Below are 21,736 nucleotides of genomic sequence, written 5' to 3' on the forward strand. Positions count from 1 at the left end.
AACAAAATCACGAAACAAACAAACAAAAGTTGCACAGTAATTTTTGTTGGGTTGGCTCCCAAAAAAGCAGTAAAATAAGCTTTTCAAGAGCATGACGCAGGCATAATTTCAGAGCACTCCATGTTGTTAATGATACTGTATCAGCTGATTCACTTTAAGATCTACTGAACTTGGCATTGCTGGAGATCGTGTGGATTAATAATAAATTCCATTTATCTTTGATATTTTATTCTAAAGTTCAAAAGATTAGATGTCCTCTTCAGGGAAAGGCCAGAAAAGTCTTCCACAATATCTGAAAATCTAACTCAGGGTCATTTGTATCATTATACACAAAAAAGAAAAGAACCAGCCCAAGGATTGTTGCAATGCCTGAAAAGCAGCATTTCAAGGACAATCTTTTCCTTCCCCTTTCCCGGAATGCAAGAGAAACACTTCACTTCGTGTTGTCGAATGCCAAGAACAGTGCAGTTTGGGTGGGGAGAGATAAGAGGGCTAGGCGGTTGGCCTCAAAAACACACACTAACAGCATGGTCTTAACAGCACTTTTTTAAGGGGCAACAGTTGGCGGAAGTGAAAGGTCTGGGCAATTTTTCATTTTTCTTAAAAGCATAAATATTCAGGATATAAGTGTTCTTTTTGGCCACCACTATCCCCCACCAGAGATTCTACATCAGGATTTGCCACACTTTTCTGTAAAGGACCAGAAACGTTAGGCTTTGTAGGCCATAAGGTCTGTTGCAATTACTGTGCACCCCAGAAGCAGTCACAGGCAACATGCCCATGGGTGGGCAGGCTGTGCTCAAGTGAAACTCATGGATATGGAAATCTGAATCTCATATAATTTTCATGGATAACAAAATATTCTCCTTTTTTTTAAAAAAAAAAGTTTATTTATTTTAAGAGAGAGAGAACGTGTGCACGCATGCAGGGGAGCGGCAGAGAGAGGGAGAGACAGAATCCCCGAGCAGGCTCCGTACTGTTAGTGCAGGCTTGATCTTTAGAACTGTGAGATCATGACCTGAGCCGAGAGCAAGAATCAGATGCTCAACTGACTGCACCACTAGGGTGCCCCAATATTCTTTTTTGAAAAGACCACTTATAAATTTTTTTTTTAATGTTCATTTATTTTTGAGAGAGACAGAGACAGAATGCGAGTGGGTTGGGGCAGAGAGAGGGGGAGGCACAGAATCTGAAGCAGGCTCCAGGCTCTGAGCTGTCAGCACAGAGCCTGAAGCGGGGCTTGAACTCACAAGCTGTGAGATCATGACCTGAGCTGAAGTCGGACGCTCAACCGACTGACGCTCAACCGACTGAGCCACCCAGGCACCCCTGAAAAAACCACTTAAAAATATAAAAACTATTCTTAGCTTGTGGGCTATGGCCCACAGGCAATAGCCAGGCAATCAGCCTGGCAATCAAAAACAGGCAATCAGCCAGATCTGGTCCACAGGCTATATGGCCCGTCCCTGGTCCAAGTCCTACAGCTATGTATTTGAGGAGAACATCATGAGTTAAATAATCTATTTGATCTTTCAGGTTTTCAAGTAAGGCTACAGTTTTCATTCAGATCCTGTTTCTCTCTCCTTTGTTTTGAAACAAGGGCTTTAAAAGACGTGATGAAGTAAAAATTCAAGGTAGGCCAAATAGGCCAAAGGGCAGGGAAATATGCAAATGTCAATATAAGACATATTTCATTAATGATGACATATACCAATTAATCAAAATTTTACTATGACTGAGTTTTTCAAATGCCTGTAATTTACACAGAAAGACAAAGAAGGGAAGGAAACCACAGAAGAAAAGGACAAGAAGAGAAATGAAGGAAAATAAAGTGAAGAAAAAACAAAAATGAAGGCAGGACTCTACAGAGAGAAACATTACACCAGGTGGGGTGGGAGAGGGGCAGAGCTTAGCACACAATAGGGGCTCAATAAATTCATGTTAAAGAAACAATGCTATTTAGTTGGAGGCTTTCAAAGCAAAGGAGTGCACACACTGTAACCCGGCTTTCAAATGATTATTTTAATTACAGTTCTTCGAATGCCCTAATCCTGAAGCCTCTAGGGAAGAAATTATTCTCTGGGCCGGAGTGGCTACAGGCCAGATGATATCAAGTTAAGAGCCATGACTGGAGATCCTACTTTTTCTTCCTTATTATAAACCATCCATGGCTACAAATACTGGATGAAAAGAACCGACACGGGGGCGCCTGTGTGGCTCAGTCAGTTAAGTGTCCTACCTACTCTTCGCTTCGGTTCAGGTCATGATTTCACGGTCTGTGGGATGGAGCCCTGCTTTGGGCTGCGTGCATACAGAGCAGAGCCTGCTTGGGATCCTCTCTCTTCCTGTCTCTCTCAAAATAAATAAATAAACATAAAAAAAGAAAAACAAAACAAAAAAGAACCAATACCGGTGAACCATTATGGGATCTGAATCACAAATCTTAAACTGTATTTACCATGAGATATTAGAAAAAGGGAATGGACAATTCCTTTTAAGAAAGATTTCCAGTACAAGTTGAAATAAAGGGAGTCTTTTGCTTCGCTCAAAAAAGAGTAAGGAACTTAAATATGTGTAAATATTTTATTTCCCAAGCATCTTGGGGATTTTCTGTAGCTTTCCTTCATTTGACTATTTCCAGCCATAAAGCAGGAGGAAAAAGAGGTTGAGTGTCATGAATAATTTTAAATTTGAACCTTCTGAGTCTTAAATAGGGCCCCCCCTCTCCTAATTGCCTATTACACTTCACCCTCTCTAAAAAGGTGAGAGCACCTGGCTGGCTCAGTAGGGTAGAGCGTGCGACTCTTGATCCCAGGGTCATGAGTTCAAGCTCCACATTGGATGTGGCGCCTATTTAAAAAAAAAAAAAAAAAAAAAATCACATTTATAATTATTCTTTTCAAGGTCCATCTTCTTCACAGATTTTGGTCTTCTTAAAACAGTAGAGCATGATGGCTTCAAAGCTGGCTTTGCCAGTTATTAGCTGTGTGATTTTGTGAAAGTATCTGACTTCTCTGCACTTCAGTCTACTTGCTTAAAAATAGAGCTAATAAGAGTACCTCCTCAGAGGGTTATCGTGAAGAGTAAATGAGCTAATACAATAGACATCTAGAGCATAACAGGTACTCAAAAAACATTTGTCAAGTAAATAATTGCTGAATGCGCTGAGGGATTCTGCTGTTTCTTTGGGGGAAAGGAAAGCCTTTACATGAGACAAACTTGATCTACACGTCAGCAGACAAGACCCAAGAATACAGTGCAGACCATCCTCTGTCCCAAAGCAGTTGTCAGAATGAATACGTGTGACCTGAATATGGCCCACAGCTGGCAAGATAAAAACAGCCATTTCCAGAAAAACTGGAGAGAAAAACAATTTCATAATGGTATTAAGTTAATTACATTTAGACTAGTCCTGAGATCCATTAAGAGAACAAAATGCTCCTACTTCTGCTGTTGTTTTGTTTTTCCCAGCTCCTTTTCTTGGACATCTTAAAAGCATCTAGAATTAAGTTTTTCCCATAAAAGTCTTTGGAGGGCAACATCATTTTAACTACAGAGTGAGAAACCAGGGGCTCCTAGCTCGCTCAGTCAGCAGAACATTGAAACTCTTGATCTTGGGGTCATGAATTCAAGCTCCACACTGGGCATAGAGCTTACGTTAAAAACAAAATGGGGAACAGTTGCATAAGGAAACTAAATCATAAGGTTCCCCATTCTCAACTGAGGTCAAAAAGCTAAGCAGCGGCTAAGAGTTCAGGATTTGGGTGTCAGATTCCAATTCTACCACTAACTTTTCTCACCAGAAAAAGGAGGGAAAAGAACACTCATCCCATATAAAAACAAACGTAAAGAGCTTGACACTCAGGCAGTACTCACTAAATAGCAGCTGTTACTTTTAACCCAACTTTAAGATCACACTGATACAGCTTACGGGAATAAACTTTTTAGTAAGTGAATTGCCTTCTGGGACCTGCACACCCCAAAGAAAATACCAAGGCTAACAATCTGCCTGGGGACTCTGTCTCTGGAGGAGAAACAGACCACATTTGGGCAGGTAAATCAGAGCTCTAAGCTTTCTTGGACCATCTTTCATAAACACTCTTTGTCCATAAATTTTAGTTTCCTGCATAATGACAAGGTTTTCTGAACAGTCACTGTTAAATTTTCTCATTTGATTCTTGAAACCTCGGGAGACAGTTACTGTGGTAAGATTATGCCCAAGACAGAGATGAGGAATTGACTCCGGAGGCTGAGATTTGCCCAAGGTGACCCAGGTAGTAAGGGATGGTATTGAGAGCTCAGTTCCGATCCTTGAATTCTGAATTCCACTCCCATTTCACTACACTATGCCATCGTACCATAAGTGCATTCACAACTGGGCAAGGTTGGTATAATTTTTATTGTGTGATATTTTGCAACAGATACTTTACCGCTCACATCTTCAAAGGCTAATCTACGGAAATGGCAGGCCAAATGCTTGGGGTTTAAGTTTCTTTACTAGCCCCGGAAGACAGACAACGATTCAGAAAGAATGGGGGAAGAAGAATTGACACATACTTCCTTTTTGCTATTGACTAGAATTTCTACCTTTTCTCTTTCCACACTTCACAATCTACTATCACGGCAACCCAATATATATACATGTATATACACACACACGCCGGCTTTAGTAGACTTGGTCACTGGTTTGAGTTAATTTATGACCATTGATGGTTTAACTCGGCTTAATTATTAAAGAAGTTACAAAGTTCTCCCCAATCTGATCAGCTGTAACAACTGAAATAAACAAATAAGTCCCTTGATTCTGCTTATTTTCAGGCATTCTCCCAAAGGGATATGTTCTGTTGACATGTCTCTTAATTATAATAATACATTTCTTTGTGATCCACCTGCATTATTCCATTACAAAGTGAATGCACTGGCTTTAAGAAAAAGTAATTTTGCCCTGGGTTTGGTCATATTTACATTCCTAAGACTAATTGTCAGCAAAATCATAACAGGATAGAGTTTGGGCTTTTATATTCCACTGTTTCCTTCAGAAGCAGCCTTCTGGGGATGTCTTATTCAAGAGGTCTGTATTGAAGCTAGGTTCTTCTGGGCTTTCTTTGTTCTCCCTCACCTTTAGTGAAGTACTGGTGTTTGACAAGGTCCTCTGTTCAGGTACACATTTAAAATTTTTTTAATGTTTATTTTTGGAGAGAGAGAGAGCAAGTGGAGGAGGGGCAGAGAGAGAGGGAGACGCAGAATGCAAAGCAGGCTCCAGGCTCTGAGCTGTCAGCACAGAGTCCGACGTGTGGCTTGAACTCACAGCCATGAGATCATGACCTTAGCTGAAGTGGGACACTTAACCCGACTGAGCCACCCAGGTGCTCCTGTTTGGGTACACATTTTGGAGGTAGCTCTAGGATAGGGAAAATGGTTTGGAGAAATCACAGAGCCCAGGTTTGAAACCTAGCTCTGAATCACACACATGTGTGATTTTCCTACTCTGAGCCCCGGTTTTCTTGCTGTAAAATGGTGGATAATGTCTTCCTTGTGGAGCCGTTAAGAGGATTGCAATTAGATAATGTTTGTAAAGCACTTAGGCTGTGTTTGACACATGGCAAGCACTCAATCAAATCTATTTAATAAATTCTAGTAATGGCTTTTGTACCTGTGTTTACACACACACACACAGACACACGCACATATATATTTATATTTACATATATATATATATATATATTAAAAAGGCAACTTAGACTATGCAAAATTTTTTTGGTATGTATAATTTTCTGAGGAGTTTTCGTTAGATTCCGAAAAACATGTCTTAAAAAAAAAAAAAAAGTTAATCATAGAACCAAGAAAAAGAAATTAGAAATGGAAACTAGTCTGTGACGATGAAAAACAACTAAAAAAGGGGGATATGAAGTATAAATAAAAATCACGTGTATTCCCAAAGAACCTCTATAAACAGATATCTCGCTGCAGTTTCACCAAACTGCTAAAGCTGTCCTCACAGTCCTTCTGTCTCCCACCAGAAGGTCAGGGCACAGAGGAAGGGATCCCACCCACCTTCCTATCTAGGAAAAGACAACCAGCTATGAAAGAGGTGGACAGCAGGTTGTAGAGTCAAACTCAGATTTAAAATATGGCTCCATTACTTATCAACTATGTGACTCTGAAGTAACAACCTCTTTGAGTATCAGTTTCTTCAAATACAGCCTTCCTGTTACACTACTGATTTGGGAAGATAACTCTCCGAGGTGCTTAGCAGAGGAAAGTGAGGGATAATTCTGTTGATGCTCCTGGGAAGGATCACTGGGCAGAGGAAATGGGACTTAAATTAGATGGGTGGACAAGGCTGGCTTTACAAATAATCAGAATAAGTTAAGTCCATTACAGGGTTCTCTGTGGGGTGCTGGAAAAGCCCACCCAGCCCCCTAAACTGTCTTTCACCATGTCATCCTGCCTGAAATTCCATCCTTAGAAATAATTCCTTCGGATTGCTATGAGCCAGCTCCAGGGAGGGAACCAGCACCCCTGGAGGTTTGTCACCTCTGTTGGAACCCCCACCCCCAAGGAGTTAGCCAATAAAGGTTCAAGGTGACACCCCTCTCAAGAGTATTAGTTCCTTCACAGGGGAACAAGATTGAGCCACTCAAGACAGGGAAGGCCCCAGTAGGGTGGGGGTACTTATGAGTTCCTTGTGAGAAACAAAAGCCGCAAAGGCGAGGTCCCCAGGACAACTGGAGTAAAGAGGGGGCAAGATAGGGCAGAAAGTGAAGCTGGAAAGAGAGGGGAAGAATGTCAAAAAGAGACTTTCTTTTCTTCACAAATATAGCAAATATATGTGAGGGGTTAGGGGAAAATCTCACAGGTGGGTCTTGCTTCTTGATATGAAATTGGCCAGGGGTGGGGCTGGGGGAGCAGGAGTTCCTTCCAGCTCCGGAGAAGGGCGGCTCACTCATGGGGTTAGCCGAAGGCTAGCTGGAGGAGATGACCTCCGAGGGGTGGGAAGGAAAGGGGAGTCGGGAGACAGGAGACGCGGGATCCTGAGTGTGGGGTGCAGATTTGCGCCCCGGCTTCACCACTCGCTGGCCCCGAGTCACTTAAGCATTTCCTTGCCCGCATGCGTGCCACGAGATAATGAACGCAAAGCGCTGGCACAGGGCCAGGCATCTGGCAACCGCTGGAGCACTCGAGCCTCTGCTATGGCTTTGGTATTGGAAACGTGCCCTGCAGTGGGTGCATCCTCTGTGTGCCAGGCACGCCGCTGTGCACTCTGCACCCTAACATCCCTAAACCTGACCCCCAGCCCGCGAAGCAGGGTTCGCTATTCTCAGCGTCACCGAAGCTTAAAGCAACGGTCGCACGGCTTAAAGCGGCGGAGACGAGCCTGGGGCTCCCAGGCTGGGTCTCGTTCGCGAGGGAAAGGTTGGGGGGGCGGCGGGGGGCGGCGGAGACGGCGCGGGGCTCACCCCTGAAGGAGTCGGGGAGCCTCCGGGCTTCGGCATCCCCTGTGTGCCGCTTCTCAGACATGCTGCCGGAGCCGCAGACGCCGCTGTCCCGTCCTGGTCGCCGAAGCTGGAGCCGCAGCCGCGAAGAATGCCCGGCGGAGACCCGAGGACAAGACCCAGGCTGCAGTCCCGCCCCCGCGGGACTGGCCAATCCAAGCTCAGTACGGAAGAGGCCACGCCCCCGCGCCCCGCCCGTCTTCCCTCCCCTCCCGCACAGCGGCTGAGTGGGTGCCTCCCACGCGGTCCGTGGACTGAGGGGCGTGGTGTGAGGGGCGCGCCGGCTGCGGGCTGGGGTCCGGGCCCAGGGGCGGCACCGGAAGGGAGGGGAGGGCGGCGCAGAGCGCGGGGCGGTGGCTGGAGATATTGGGGAGGGGGCTGAGTTGGGGGGAGCCTGAGGAAAAGGAGCCAACGGGGGGAGAGCAGCCCTCTGGGCAGACGAGTTAGAGGAAAATGGCGCCCTCCCTGGCCGGGTGGGGTCCGCGTGGAGGCGAGGAGGCGGAGGGGCCCGGGTGTGGCGGAGAGGACGAGGTGCGAGGGGGAGGAACCGACGCGACGCCCTGGAGCCGGAGGGAGTGAATCTCAGGGAGGTGCGTTTATTCCACAGGCTGTAGAACACGTGGCCCGCGCCCCGCGGCGGGCTCGTGGCGGTGGGGTAGGGTGGGCGAGGGGCAGACGCGGTGCCCGCGCTCTTGGAGCTTATAGGCCGCCGGCGGGACGGGCCGCAAACAAGTAAACTAACCAGCTCTTTACGCGAGCGAAGAATGCGGCGAAGGGACCGAGGTACTCGGAGAATAGCAGAGGGCGTCTGCTTGGTTAGGGAGCGCAGGGAAGGCCTCTCCGTAAAGAGGGGACATTGAGGTGTGACCTGAATTTGAGACGGGGGGGGGGGGGGGGAAGGGGGGCGTCAGGCAGGGTTAGAGGTCAGAAAGGAAACCCCAGGCTCAGCAGCTGCAGGGGTGTTCCCAGCCTCAAGTTTTGTGTTGGGTGGCGGCTGAAACCTTCCACTCGAAAACCAGGCTGTGTTTCTCCGTGACTTGTCCCGATGCCAGACGGTCAAAGAACGTGGATGTACACAAGAATGTGCACTTTTAAAAACCATTTTATTTTGAAATAAACATATCACAAGTTGCAGGGAGTGTACGGAGAGGTTGTGTGTACTCTCTCTATCCACTTTCCCCCAATGGTTACACCTTACTTACCTGGTAGGTATCAGAGTATGGAAATTGACAGTGGCACAAGGTTGTGTGTGTGTGTGTGTGTGTGTGTGTGTGTGTGTAGTTCTGTGCCCTTCTATCCCGTGCTTAGATTGGTGTAACCACCACTGCAACCAAGTTCCAGAGCTATGCCATCACCACCGAGATGTCCCTTGTGAGGAGTACATTTTTCTTCTTTTTAGTCTGCTCAGTATTGGGTTGCTTCATACCCAACGCTTGTGGTATTTGGTTAATATGAAATGGTAGACTTTCGGATCTTAGCTCTGGAGGCTTGTGGCTGTCAGGATGGAAGGTGAAGCAGGCAGGGTTCTAACAGGTTGTTAAGACAGGGGCTGATCCTCTTTGCCAGTATGTGATCAAAGCCTGATGCAGAGCTGTAAAGTTGACTTCCCGTCACGTATGGGCAAAGAACTCTGTATTTTCCTGGGTGTGGAGCACAGCTTGTGCAGTCGTTTGGTTTATAAGGCTCCTGGTGAAGATAAGGAGGGGAGTACAGTAATTAATGATCCGTCCTCTCTAAATCATCCTTGAGAAAATCCACAGCTTCATTTTTTCCATTCTGCAATGAATAAGCCCCAGAGGCATGTACTTCCTGTTTATGATGTGGTTCCCAGGAAAAAGGAGCAAAGGCACCAGTAGCTGACAAAACGCTTCAGTAAAGGAGGGCTTGATTACAAATTGCATATCATGAAAAACCAGCTTTCATTTTGCTGGAAAAGAAAATGTTTCCAAATGATTTGGATGTTTGTACTCCTACTCGCTCTCTTTGCTCAAGTCTCAAAGCAATCCCAGCAGCATGACTCCTGGAGAATTAGAGACTTCTCCCTTTGGGACAAAGACTTTGATAAACACTTGTTGGCTAGGGTTTCAGATTGCATCAGTTCAGGGAACTCATTCCAGGCCCCAGACCAAGAACAAGCTTTGACTTGATTTCTAAATTACTTTCAGGATGATATTTCCAGATCTTGATTTTAAAATGCCAAATTTTGCTTGCCCATGAAACTGGTGTATTCTGGTTTTCTCACGTGTATTCCTGTAAAAATGTATTAATTAAATATACTTTAAAAATAAATATCATCCTCTTCCTTTGGGAGAATTCTTAATGCTAAATTTTCTTCCAGGAATGATTAGAAGTTAGAATGGTTTTTGAGAACTTTATGTTGTAAAAATGGCTTATAAGAACTTATATAAAATTAAAAATAATTGGAAGAGAGAATTATTTACAATCTTATCACCTCTAACAGAACTGTTATAATTTTGGTGAATTTTTTGCTCTAGCAGTTGCTTAAAGGATATTTGCATGTAAGTTAAAATCATGTTTCCATGATTCTTTTATGTTTTATTTTGCTCTTATTTCCCTGGCATATTTAGGGAACCAAATTAAGTATTGATTGATGGTGATAGTGATGATATTAAGACATGGATTTGGCTTAAAGAAATACATGCACCATGAAGCCATGTAATTGAATAAGTCAGAAGGAAATTTAGTCTGTCTTTTTCCTGTGTCCACTCAAGAAATGCTTTAATAACAACAGGAGAATCATTGTTTATTTTTTTCCTTTAAATTGTGAATCCAGGCCGTTCTCAATGCCGTTAGTGACATCAGCCAGCCAAACACTTTTGAGGGAACATCAATACCAACAAGTTACATCTGTTTGTGGCATTTTCCTCAGGATGGGACGAACAAGTTTGATCTGTTTGTCTATGTGGATTAATTCACATTTATTGTATTACAGCAGCATTTTAATCTTATTAGCTCTTCTCTTTAGGAAATTACTCCTGGAATTGAATCATACCAAGAATTTCACCAGAGGATTTTATACATTTGGGCTGTGGCAGCAGACCAATTAAACCACAGAGCTGGTAAGAGCAGCGAGAGTGCAGGTTCTCAGGTCTTAGGAGTATAAAAAGCATTACTGAAACATTGATGGTATTTAATAGAGCATCTATAGGAAGGCTTTTATTACTCTGCTTTATTTATTAAGAAGCTCCTTTAGCAAATATTTGTTGAGCACCTATTATGTGCCAGGCATCGCTCTAGGTACTTGGGACACATTAATGAACAAAAAAAGATGAAAAATCCTATCCTCCTGGAGCTTACATTCTAGTATTCCTTTCTAATTTTGTTAGTTTGCTAGGGCTTACACAACAAGGTACCACAGGCTGGATGGCTTAAATAACAGAAGTTTATTTTTCTTACAGGTCTAGAGGTGAGAAGTCCAAGATCAAGAGTGAGCAGAGTTGGTTTCTTCTAAGGAGCCTGAGGGAAGAATCTGTTCCAGGTCTCTCTCCTTGACTTTTAGGTGGCCGTCTCCTCCTGTGTCTTCACACTGTCTCTTCTCTGTATGTGTCTATGACCACATTTACTCTTCTTACAAGGATGCCAGTCATCTGGATTAGGGCCCACCCTAATGATCTCATTTTGCCTTAAGTACCTCTTTCAAGACCTTGTCTTCAAATACAGTCACATTCTGAGGTTCTGGGGGTTAGGATTTCAACATATGAATTTTAGGGGGATAGACCATAATATCCCATATGACTATGGTGATCCAAATTTTTGTCTTTCTCATATCCACATCTCTGAGATATTCAAAACCGTTTATGTTTCCCTGCAAAATGTGTCCAGGTGACCTGTAATTAGGAGCAATTATTTTTCTGGACATGATATATTTTTAGTAAATATTATAAGGAAAGTTCTTCGTTCAGAAGGATGTCTCTACTTGAAATGTTGTTCCATCTAGCCCGTAGTCTACTATTTTGGCAAAGATATAAATAGAATAAAGAGGGACTATGTTGAAGAAGGGGTTTGACAGGTTATTGTTTGGAGGTTACTAGGATTCATGGTAAAAAAAAATTTTTTCAAACACTGTATATGAGGGAAAAGAGAGGCCTATATAATGACATTATTTTTGGTAATTCAAGGAATACTATTACCATCATTTACCATCCCCACTAGTTACTAATTAGTATTATCCTGTGAGGAAACAGAGGGTTTACTCACTTGCCCAAGGTCTCACAGATTGTAGCTGGTGTCTGCCCCAAGTCTATATAACTCCAGGGTTTAAACTCTTAACCGTTCAGAATAATAAAAAGAAACAAAAAGACTAAAATGTTCCTTATACATACACTTCTGAGGAGGCGATATATCTAAGTATACATAAATGAGTACTCCGGTTTGCCTTCAATCTTAATATATACTTATATCTTGAAATGATACTTTTTTTTCAGTGTTTGTATCATTGTTGATTTCCTGTGTCAAATGCATCTGTCTGTCTTAGATATTGAAGTTATAAAGGATAAAACCCACGACCAGGTCAGTATTTTATAGTTTATTTCATTGTATATCTTGAATTACATTGAAAATTTAAAATAACTGTTTAAAAGTTTGGCTTTTTTCTTATAATTTTATTTATTATTATGATTTTTAAAATGATTTATTGTCAAGTTGGCGAACGTAGAGTGTACTGTCAAGTGGGGGTAGGTTCCTGTGATTCATCGCTTACATACGACACACAGTGCTCATCCCAACTAGTGCCCTCTTCAATGTCCATCACGCATTTCCCCCTCCCCCCCATCAACCTTCAGTTTGTTCTCTGTATTTAAGAGTCTCATGGTTTGCCTCCCTCTCTGAAACTGTTTTTTTCCCCTTCCCTTCCCCCATGGTCTTCTCTTAAGTTTCTCAAGTTCCACATATGAGTGAAAACATTATATCTGTCTTTCTCTGACTGACTTAATACCCTCCAGTTCTATCCACATTGTTGTAAATGGCAGGATTTTATTCTTTCTCATTGTCAGGTAGTATTCCATTGTATACATAAACCACACGTTCTTTATCCATTCATCAGGATACTTTCATTCATGGACCTTTGGGCCCTTTCCATAATTTGGCTATTGTTGAAAGCGCTGCTATAAACATTGAGGTACATGTGCCCTTATGCATCAGCACTCCTGTGTCCTTTGGGTAAATTCCTAGTAGTGCTATTGCTGGGTCATAGGGCAGTTCTATTTTTCATTTTTTGAGGAACGCCTACACTGTTTTCCAGAGCGACTGCACCAGTTTGCATTCCCACCAACAGTGCAAGAGGGTTCCCATTTCTCCACATCCGCACCAGCGTCTGTTGTTTCATGAGTTGTCATTTTTGGCCACTCTGATCAGTGTGAGGTGGTATCTCAGTGTGGTTTTGATTTGTATTTCCCTGATGATGAGTGACGTTGAGCATCTTTTCATGTGTCTGTTGGCCATCTGGATGTCTTTTTGAAAAAGTGTCTATTCATGTCTTTTGCCCATTTCTTCACTGGATTATTTGTTTTTTGGGTGTTGGGTTTGGTTCTTTATAGATTATGGATTCTAACACTTTATCCGATATGTCATTTGCAAATATCTTTTCCCATTCTGTCAGTTGCGTTTTAGTTTTGCTGATTGTTTCCTTCACTGTGCAGAAGCTTTTTATCTTGATGAGGTCCCAGTAGTTCATTTTTGCTTTTATTTCCCTTGCCTTCAGAGACGTGTCGAGCAAGAAGTTGCTGCGGCTGAGGTCAAAGAGGTTGTTGCCTGTTTTCTCCGCTAGGGTTTTGATGGTCTCCTGTCTCACACTTAGGTCTTCCACCCATTTTGAGTTTATTTTTGTGTATGCTGTAAGAAAGTGGTCCAGTTTCATTCTCCTGCATGTTGCTGTCCAGTTCTCCCAGCACCATTTGCTAAAGAAACTTTTTTCCATTGGATGCTCTTTCCTGCTTTATCAAAGATCAGTTGGCCATTCATTTGTGAGTCCACTTCTGGGTTCTCTATTCTATTCCATTGGTCTACGTCTCTGGTTTTATGCCAGTACCATGCTGTCTTGATGATTACAGCTTTGTAGTAGAGGCTAAAGTCCAGGATTGTGATTTCTCTCACTTTGGTTTTCTTTTTCAACATTACTTTGGCTATTCAGGGTCTTTCGTGGTTTCATACAAATTTTAGGATTGTTTGTTCTAGCTTTGAGAAGAATGCCGGTGCAGTTGTGATTGTTATTGTATTGAATGTGTAGATTGCTTTGGGTAGTATTGTTAAAATGTCAATATTTTAACAATATTTGTTCTTCCAATCCATGAGCATGGAATGTTTTTCTGTTTCTTTGTGTCTTCTTCAGTTTCTTTTATAAGTTTTCTATAGTTTTCAGCATACAGATCTTTTACATCTTTGGTTAGGTTTATTCCTAGGTATTTTATGGTTCTTGGTGCAATTGTGAATGGGACTGATTTCTTGATTTCTCTTTCTGTTGCTTCATTATTGGTGTATAGAAATGCAACCGATTTCTGTAAATTGATTTTGTATCCTGCGACTTTGCTGAATTCATGTATCAGTTCTAGCCTCTTTTTGGTGGAGTCTTTTGGGTTTTCCATGTAGAGTATCATGCCATCTGTGAAAAGTGAAAGTTTGACTTCTTCTTTGCCAATTTGGATGCCTTTTATTTCATTTTGTTGTCTGATTGCTGAGGCTAGGACTTCCAACGCTATGTTAAACAACAGTGGTGAGAGTGGACATCACTGTCATGTTCCTGATCTCAGGGGGAAAGCTCTCAGTTTTTCCCCATTGAGGATGATATTAGCTGTGGACTTTTCATATATGGCTTTTATGATATTAAGGTATGTTCCTTCTATCCCAACTGTCTTGAGGGTTTTTATTAAGAAAGGATGCTGTATTTTGTCAACTTCTTTTTCTGCATCTATTGACAGGATCATATGGTTCTTATCCTTTCTTCTGTTAATATGATGTATCACATTGATTTGTGAATATTGAACCAGCTTTGCAGCCCAGGAATGAATCCCACTTGATCATGGTGAATAATTGTGTTAATATACTGTTGAATTTGATTTGCTAGTATCTTGTTGAGAATTTTTGCATCCATGTTCATCAGGGATATTGGCGTGTAATTTGCCTTTTTTTGTGGGGTCTCTGTCTGGTTTGGGAATCAAGGTAACGCTGGCTTCATAGAATGAGTCCAGAAGTTTTCCTCCCGTTTCTATTTTTTGGAGCAGCTTGAGAAAGATAGGTGTTAACTCTGCTTTAAACATCTGGTAGAATTCCCCTGGGAAGCCACCTGGACCAGGACTCTTATTTGTTGGGAGATTTTTGATAACTGTTTCAGTTTCTTTGCTGGTTATGGGTCTGTTCAGATTTTCCATTTCTTCCCGTTTGAGTGTTGGTAATGTGTGTGTGTGTGTCTAGGAAGATGTCCATTTCTTCCAGATTGTCTAGTTTGTTGGCATATAATTTTTCATAGTATTCTCTGATAATTGCTTGTATTTCTGTGGTGTTGGTTGTGATATATTCTCTTTCATTCATGATTTTATCTGTTTGGGTCCTCTCTGTTTTCTTTTTGAGAAGTCTGGCTAGAAGTTTATCAATTTTGTTTATTTTTTCAAAAACCCAGGCCTTAGGTTCATTGATCTGTTCTACTGGGTTTTTTTTGGGGGTGGGGGGGATTCTATATTGTTTATTTCTGCTCTAATCTTTATCATTTCTCTTCTGCTGCCCTTGGGGTTTCTTTGCTGTTCTGCTTCTAGTTTCTTTAGGTGTGCTGTTAGATTTCGTATCTGGGACTATTCTTGTTTCTTGAGATAGGCCAAGGGGGCACCTGGGTGGCTCAGTCAGTTGCGCATCTGACTTCAGCTCAGGTCATGACCTCACAGTTTGTGAGTTCGAGCCCTAGAGCCTGCTTGGGTCTTCTGTCTCCCTCACTCTCTGCCCCTCCCCTGTGAGTGCTCTCTCTATGTCTCTCTCAAAAATAAAAAAACATTTCTTGAGATAGGCCTGGATTGCAATGTATTTTCCTCTTAGGACTGCCTTTGCTGCATTCCAAGGGTTTGGACTGTCATGTTTTCATTTTCATTTGCTTCTATATATTTTTTAATTTCTTCTTTAATTGCCTGGTTGACCCATTCATTCTTTAGTAGGATATTCTTTAACCTCCATGCATTTGGAGGTTTTCCAAACTTTTTCTTGTGGTTGATTTCAAGTTTCATAGCATTGTGATCTGAAAATATGCTTGGTATGATCTCTTTTGTATTTATTGAAGGCTGTTTTGTGACCCAGTATGTGATCTGCCTTGGAGAATGTTCCATTTGCACTTAAGAAGAATGTTTATCCCGCTGCTTTTGGATGAAAAGTTCTGAATATACCTGTCCAGTCCACCTGGGCCAATGTGTCATTCAGGGCCATTGCTTCTTTATAGATTTTCTGTGTAGATAATCTGTCCATTGTTGTAAGTGGAGTTTTAAAGTCACCTGCAATTACCATATTCTTATCAATAAGATTGTTTATGTTTGTGATTAATTGATTTATATATTTGGGTGCTTCCAAATTGGGGCATAAACATTTATAACTTAGTTCTTCCTGATGGATAGACCCTGTAATTATTATATAATGCCCTTCTTCATCTCTTGTTAGAGCCTTTAGTTTACAGTCTAGTTTGTCTGATACAAGTATGGCTACTCCAGCTTTCTTTTGATATCCAGTAGCATGATAGATAGTTCTCCATCCCCTCACTTTCACTCTGAAGGTGTCCTCAGGTCTAAAATGGGTCTCTTGTAGACAGTATATAGATGGATCTTGTTTTTTTTATCCATTCTGATACCCTGTGTCTTTTGATTGGAGTATTTAGTCCATTTCCGTTCAGCATTATTATTGAAAGATATGGATTTAGTGTCATTGTGTTATCTGTAGCCTTCATATTTGTGGTGATGTCTCTGGTTTTTTGTAGTTTCACAACATTCCACTCACAGAGTGCCTCTTAGGATCTCTTGCAGGGCTGTTTTAGCTCCTTCAGTTTTTGTTTGTCTTCTATTCTGAAAGATAGGCTTGCTGGATAAAGGATTCTTGGCTGCATATTTTTCCTATTCATCACATTGAATATTTCCTGCCACTCCTTTCTGGCCTGCCAAGTTTCAGTGGACAGGTCTGCTACTACCCTTATGTGTCTACCCTTGTAGGTTAAGGTCCACTTGTCTCTAGCTCCTTTCAGAATTCTCTCTGTATCTTTGTATTTTGCCAGTTTCACTATGATATGCCGTGGAGAAGACCTATTCCTGTTACATCTGAAGGGAGTTCTCTGTCCCTCCTGGATTTGGATGTGTGCTTCCTTCCCCAGATTAGGGAAGTTCTCAACTATACTTTGTTCAAGTAAACTTTCTGCCCCTTTCTCTCTTCTTCTTCTGGAACTCCTATCATACAGATATTATTCCATTTCATTGAGTCACTTAGTTCTCTAATTCTCCCCTCATGGTCTAGTATTTTTTTATCTCTCTCTTTCTTGGCTTCATCATTTTCCATAATTTTATCTTCTATTTCACTTATTCTTTCCTCTGCCTCTTCCATCCTTGTGGTCACTGCATCTAGTTTATTTTGCACCTCATTTACAACATTTCTTAATTCATTGTGACTATTTTTTAGTTCCTTGATCTCTGCAGCAATAGATTCTCTGCTGTCATCTATGCTTTTTTCAAGCTCAGCGATTAATCTTATGACTATTGTAAGTCATAAGACTTGATCAGATATTATCTGTTTGATCTTGATCAAGATATATATGATCAGATATATCTGTTTTCAGCATTTCTTTAGCTGTCATTTCTTTGTGTAATTTCTTTTGAGGAGAATTCTTCCATTTTGTCATTTTGGCTAGTAATCTGTCCCTTATGTGTTTTAATAATTGTGTCTTGCACCTGTGAGCACTACTATATTAAAATTTTTTTTTTTAACGTTTATTTATTTTTGAGACAGAGAGAGACAGAGCATGAACAGGGGAGGGGCAGAGAGAGAGGGAGACACAGAATCTGAAACAGGCTCCAGGCTCTGAGCTGTCAGCACAGAGCCCGATGCGGGGCTCGAACTCACGGACCATGAGATCATGACCTGAGCCGAAGTCGGACGCTTAACCGACTGAGCCACCCAGGCGCCCCTAGCACTACTATATTAAAAAGGGGTCATACAGAGCCCAGAGCCTGGCCCTCCAGGAAGTGTTTTTGGAGTGTGTTACATGCTCTCTGTTGTTGTGACTCTGGTTGCTCTATCCCTACTCATATTGATGTTTTGGACCCTGCACCAGGTGTGCTTTGATTTGTTCATTGAAGTAACTTTGGAAAAAAAATTAAAAAAAGAGGGTGGTGGTGGTAGAAGAAGCCTTATCTCATACAAAGAGAGAAATGACAGGGGTGGGGAAAAGGAAAAGAAAAGAAAATTGAAAGGCAGAGAAACTATATGGCTTAATCCAGAGAGAGAAGAAAATAAAGAAGAAGGAGATACAGAAGAGGTATAAAAAGAATACAAAAGAGGTATAAAAAGAATAGATTAAATATGTCTGCTTAAACAAACCAACAGCCAGAACAACCAGACTATAGAAGGGAAGAAATAAGAGGAAGAAAAAGAAGAAAAAAATACACACACACACACACACACACACACACACACACACACACTACGAATTGACCAAGAATTAATTACATCAGAAAATGCAAAACCGCTGGCTGCACTGGTCTGAAGGAGGGGCTGTCTGGCTCAGTCAGTGTCAGTCTTGCTCCCTCAGATACACAGTTACCAGGCACGAGGAGTGTGGTTTGGTGTGGATGGGTCCCGCCTCCATGGTAGCCCCTTGTCCCTTCCTTGAAGCCCCACCTTGTTGGTGATGGGGAGAAAAATGACAACACCCCAGTCTCTCCTCCCCAGACCAGGGACCCAACCCACTCTGTTCAGGCCATCTTCACTGTGCTGCTGGGTGCTAGCAGACCGTTTTTTTCCACTCCACCACACCTCCCAGGCGCTCAGCTGGGATTCAAACCCCGATGTCTTAAAGGATCCTGATCCCATGCTGCAGTTCTGGGGTAGAGCCACTCCACTCAGCCAGCTGACAAAGGGTCTCTGGCTGGCACGCAAGCAGGGTCTTTTGTCCTTGGAGCAGCTCTTTGCCATCTTCCCATAGCACTCACGGGAGGGGATTGCTTTCTCTGACTGTGGACTGCACCTCTGAGCTAGGTACCGAGCCCGGGGCTGGCCCTCTCCCTCTCCAAGCACAGGAACAGGGCAGCCTGCCAGTCCGGAGAAAGCCCCGCAGTTAGAAATTGGATCTTTCTCTGTTTTTATCTGTTCCCCCATCTGTGGTTTTTTTCTTGTCCAAATACAACCCTACACTTCCACAGCCTCTCTTTCTCTTCCTTTTGTCTCTCCACAGAAGGGGCTCCCTCTCCTCCATTCCTATGCTGCCCATTTTATCTATCCTAGTGCAGCCACACACCTATGGTCTGCTAAGTTGTCCCCGTGAACCCCTGGAGACATCTGTGTCACTCTGCATCCCAGACACTTGGAATTCCAAGTCCTCTGGTCTCTACACTGCTGTGTTTGAGGGACAAGGGATCTTTGGGTCCCCCTACTTCTCTGCCATATTGATTGGATCTGTTCTCATAATTTTAAAGAATAATTTTGTTTTTCATTTGTATATGATGAATAGGGCAGGTAAATTGCCTGGAAACATCAGGCAAGGCTTCTGTGGAAAGCCGAGTTTAGTGGGATAAATACAAGTTAGAAAAGGATACTTCAAGAATGCAGAAAAGCCCTGTACATGCATGGATATATGACAGAGCTTGATATTTTGGGGGAAAATGCAAGTAGTAAGGTACACAGGAAGTTGAGCAATGAGAGATGACCATGGACTAAATGGTACATGCCAAACTTAGAAGACAAACATGAAGCCTCTGGAAGATCTTAACAAGCGGGGTGGAATGAACCCTTCCTACCAAAGGTCATGTAATAGACCATCTGAATAGGCCTATAATTATTAAAGAAATGGAATCGATAATGAATAATCTAAAACGGAAAGCACAGGCCCAGATGGGTTCACTGGTGAATTCTCCCAAACATTTAAGAAACAAATTACACCAATTCTCTACAATCTCTTCCAGAAGATAGAAGCAAAGGGAATACTTTCTAACTTATTCTATGAGGCTAGTATTATTCTAACACCAAAATCAGACAAAGACATTATTAAAAAAAACTACAGAACAATATCTCTCATGAACATAAAGTCTTCAAGTGTAAAGGTCTTCCACAAAATATTAGCAAATCAACCCCCAGAAGGTATAAAAAAATTATATACTGTTTCATGTAAAATGGTTCAACATTTGGAAGTCAGTTAATGTGATCCATCATGTCAACAGACTTAAGAAAAATCACATGGTTATATCAATAGATGCGGAAAGATTATTTGACAAAACCCAATACTCATTCCTCATAAAAAGTCTTAGTAAACTAGGAATTGAAGAGAACTTCCTCAACTTAGTAAAGAACATGTACAAAAACTTACAGTGAACGGCATGCTTAATGGTGGGAAACTTGAAGCATTCCTGCTAAGATCAGGAACAAGGCAAGGATGACTTCCTCACCACTCCTTTTCAGCATCGTACTGGCAGTCCCAGATAATGGAATAAGACAAGCAGAGGAAGTAAAAGTATCCAGATTGGGAAGAGAGAAAATAAAACTCTGTTTGCAGAAGACATTATTGTCTACGTAGAAAATCTATACTTGCACGCCTATGTTATTGCATAAGGAAGCAAAAGAAAAGGGGAAGTTACATAAATAAATAAAAGACCCAGAGCAAATAGTTTCACATTAAATATGGTATTATCTTGTTGTAGTTTTATCAGCTAATATATGAACATAAGGTTATTGAAATATATCAATCCCAGTATATCATTTGTGACTAGCTGAGCATAAAATATTTTTCACTACCTGTGAAGTCTTTTTTTTCCTTGGACCCTCAGACATAATGGCCTTGAAGCTGCTGAATGCAATTATTAAATCATTGGGAATTTTATGGGTGGTATTTGTTAGTACACTGTATCTTTATTTTTAAAAACCTATTTTAAGAAGTCAGCAATGGTCATTTCAATATTGGCCGTTAAGTAATGCAAGGATAGTAATGTAGAAGTTGATTATTGTATCTGTGTTACCTATCTTTGTTCAGTACTGAATTCACGTAGGTCATGACAAATATTTTTTTTTCCATGTTGACTAGTGTTCGTTTATAGAAGAGGCCAAGGAGTGGCATATTTGCTACTAAAAAATAATAGCTATCATATTTTAAATACCTGCTATATGCCAGGAATCATGTTAATTGCTTTACCCAATTATCTCCTTTAATCCTTATGAAAACTGCCTAGTAGCTCTCAACCCATTCTAAACGGAGGAAACTGAGATTCAAAGAAGTCAAGTAACTTGGTCAAAGTCACATGGGGGAGCAGTATGAGTAGTGGTTAAGAGCACAGGCTTTGTGGCTCTATTGCCTGCATTAGATTTCTTACTCTACCATTTCCTAGCTCTGTGATCTTGGGCAACTTACTTAACTTCTTTAAATTTCATGTTTCTCATCTTGTAGAATGGAAATAAAATAATCCATGTGGTAGTCTCAGCTCAGTGTCTGGTATATAGTAAGTACTTCAAAAGTGTTAGCAGTTATTAAGGGAATTGTATGTTAACACAGGCATGCATTGATTTTATTATTAGAACAAAAAAGTGACACCACAGGTTTAAACTTAGGTCTCTCTGACCCTAAAGCTCCCTCACTTCCCTCAATTTAACACCATTTCTGTAAATGTTTAGAGATGGAACTCATTCTCTTTCAGTTGCTTAGATTCTGTGAAAAAAAAAAAAAAAGATTTGCCAGTTTATAAGTCAGGATGGAGTAGATTATGTTGCATTAATAAACAAGTTTCATATATTTAAAAAAATATCTTCACATTTTATTTATTTATTCCTTCATTCATTTTTACATAAATTCTATGCCCAACATGGGGCTTCAGCTCATGACCCTAAGATCATTAGTCACATGCTCTACCAACTGAGCCAGCCAGGTGCCCTGAACAACTTTCATATTTTAATGATTTATCGTAAAAATTATTTCTTATTCCCATTTCATGTCCTACCTGAGATGACAGGGGCTTTTCGTCATAGTCCCCTAAGGATCTTGGCAGACGGAGGCTCCGTCTTGACGTGTCTCC

The 21,736-nt window shown here is 41.7% G+C and overlaps 1 protein-coding gene and 2 long non-coding RNA genes across 9 annotated transcripts in view; 1 reads left to right on the forward strand and 2 right to left on the reverse strand.

Moving 5' to 3' along the window:
* Positions 1–7,599, reverse strand: part of STOM (stomatin) — a 31,247-nt gene extending 23,648 nt beyond the window's left edge. Inside the window, exon 1 of the mRNA XM_060608838.3 lies at positions 7,461–7,599. Coding sequence (XP_060464821.1) covers positions 7,461–7,521 — 61 coding nt within the window. The 5' untranslated portion in view covers positions 7,522–7,599. The remainder of the gene's footprint in view (positions 1–7,460) is intronic.
* On the reverse strand, positions 1,137–7,442 carry LOC145713033 (uncharacterized). The gene is made up of 2 exons (XR_014135983.1): positions 4,431–7,442; positions 1,137–2,850 (listed from the first exon to the last, which is right to left on the reverse strand). It is a non-coding gene; the product is annotated as an uncharacterized LOC145713033 (long non-coding RNA).
* A 307-nt stretch (positions 7,600–7,906) lies between the features above and the next one.
* LOC132662996 (uncharacterized) overlaps positions 7,907–21,736 on the forward strand; it is a 95,985-nt gene continuing 82,155 nt past the window's right edge. For 2 of the 7 annotated variants that reach the window (XR_014135977.1, XR_013551675.2), the window contains exons 1-3: positions 7,908–8,086; positions 10,483–10,576; positions 10,916–10,995. This is a non-coding gene — a long non-coding RNA (uncharacterized LOC132662996). The other 5 variants (XR_014135980.1, XR_014135978.1, XR_014135982.1 and 2 more) reach the window with 5 other exon arrangements.

Source organism: Panthera onca, chromosome D4 (genome assembly GCF_046562875.1).
Source record: "Panthera onca isolate mPanOnc1 chromosome D4, mPanOnc1 haplotype 2, whole genome shotgun sequence".
NCBI lineage: Eukaryota > Metazoa > Chordata > Mammalia > Carnivora > Felidae > Panthera > Panthera onca.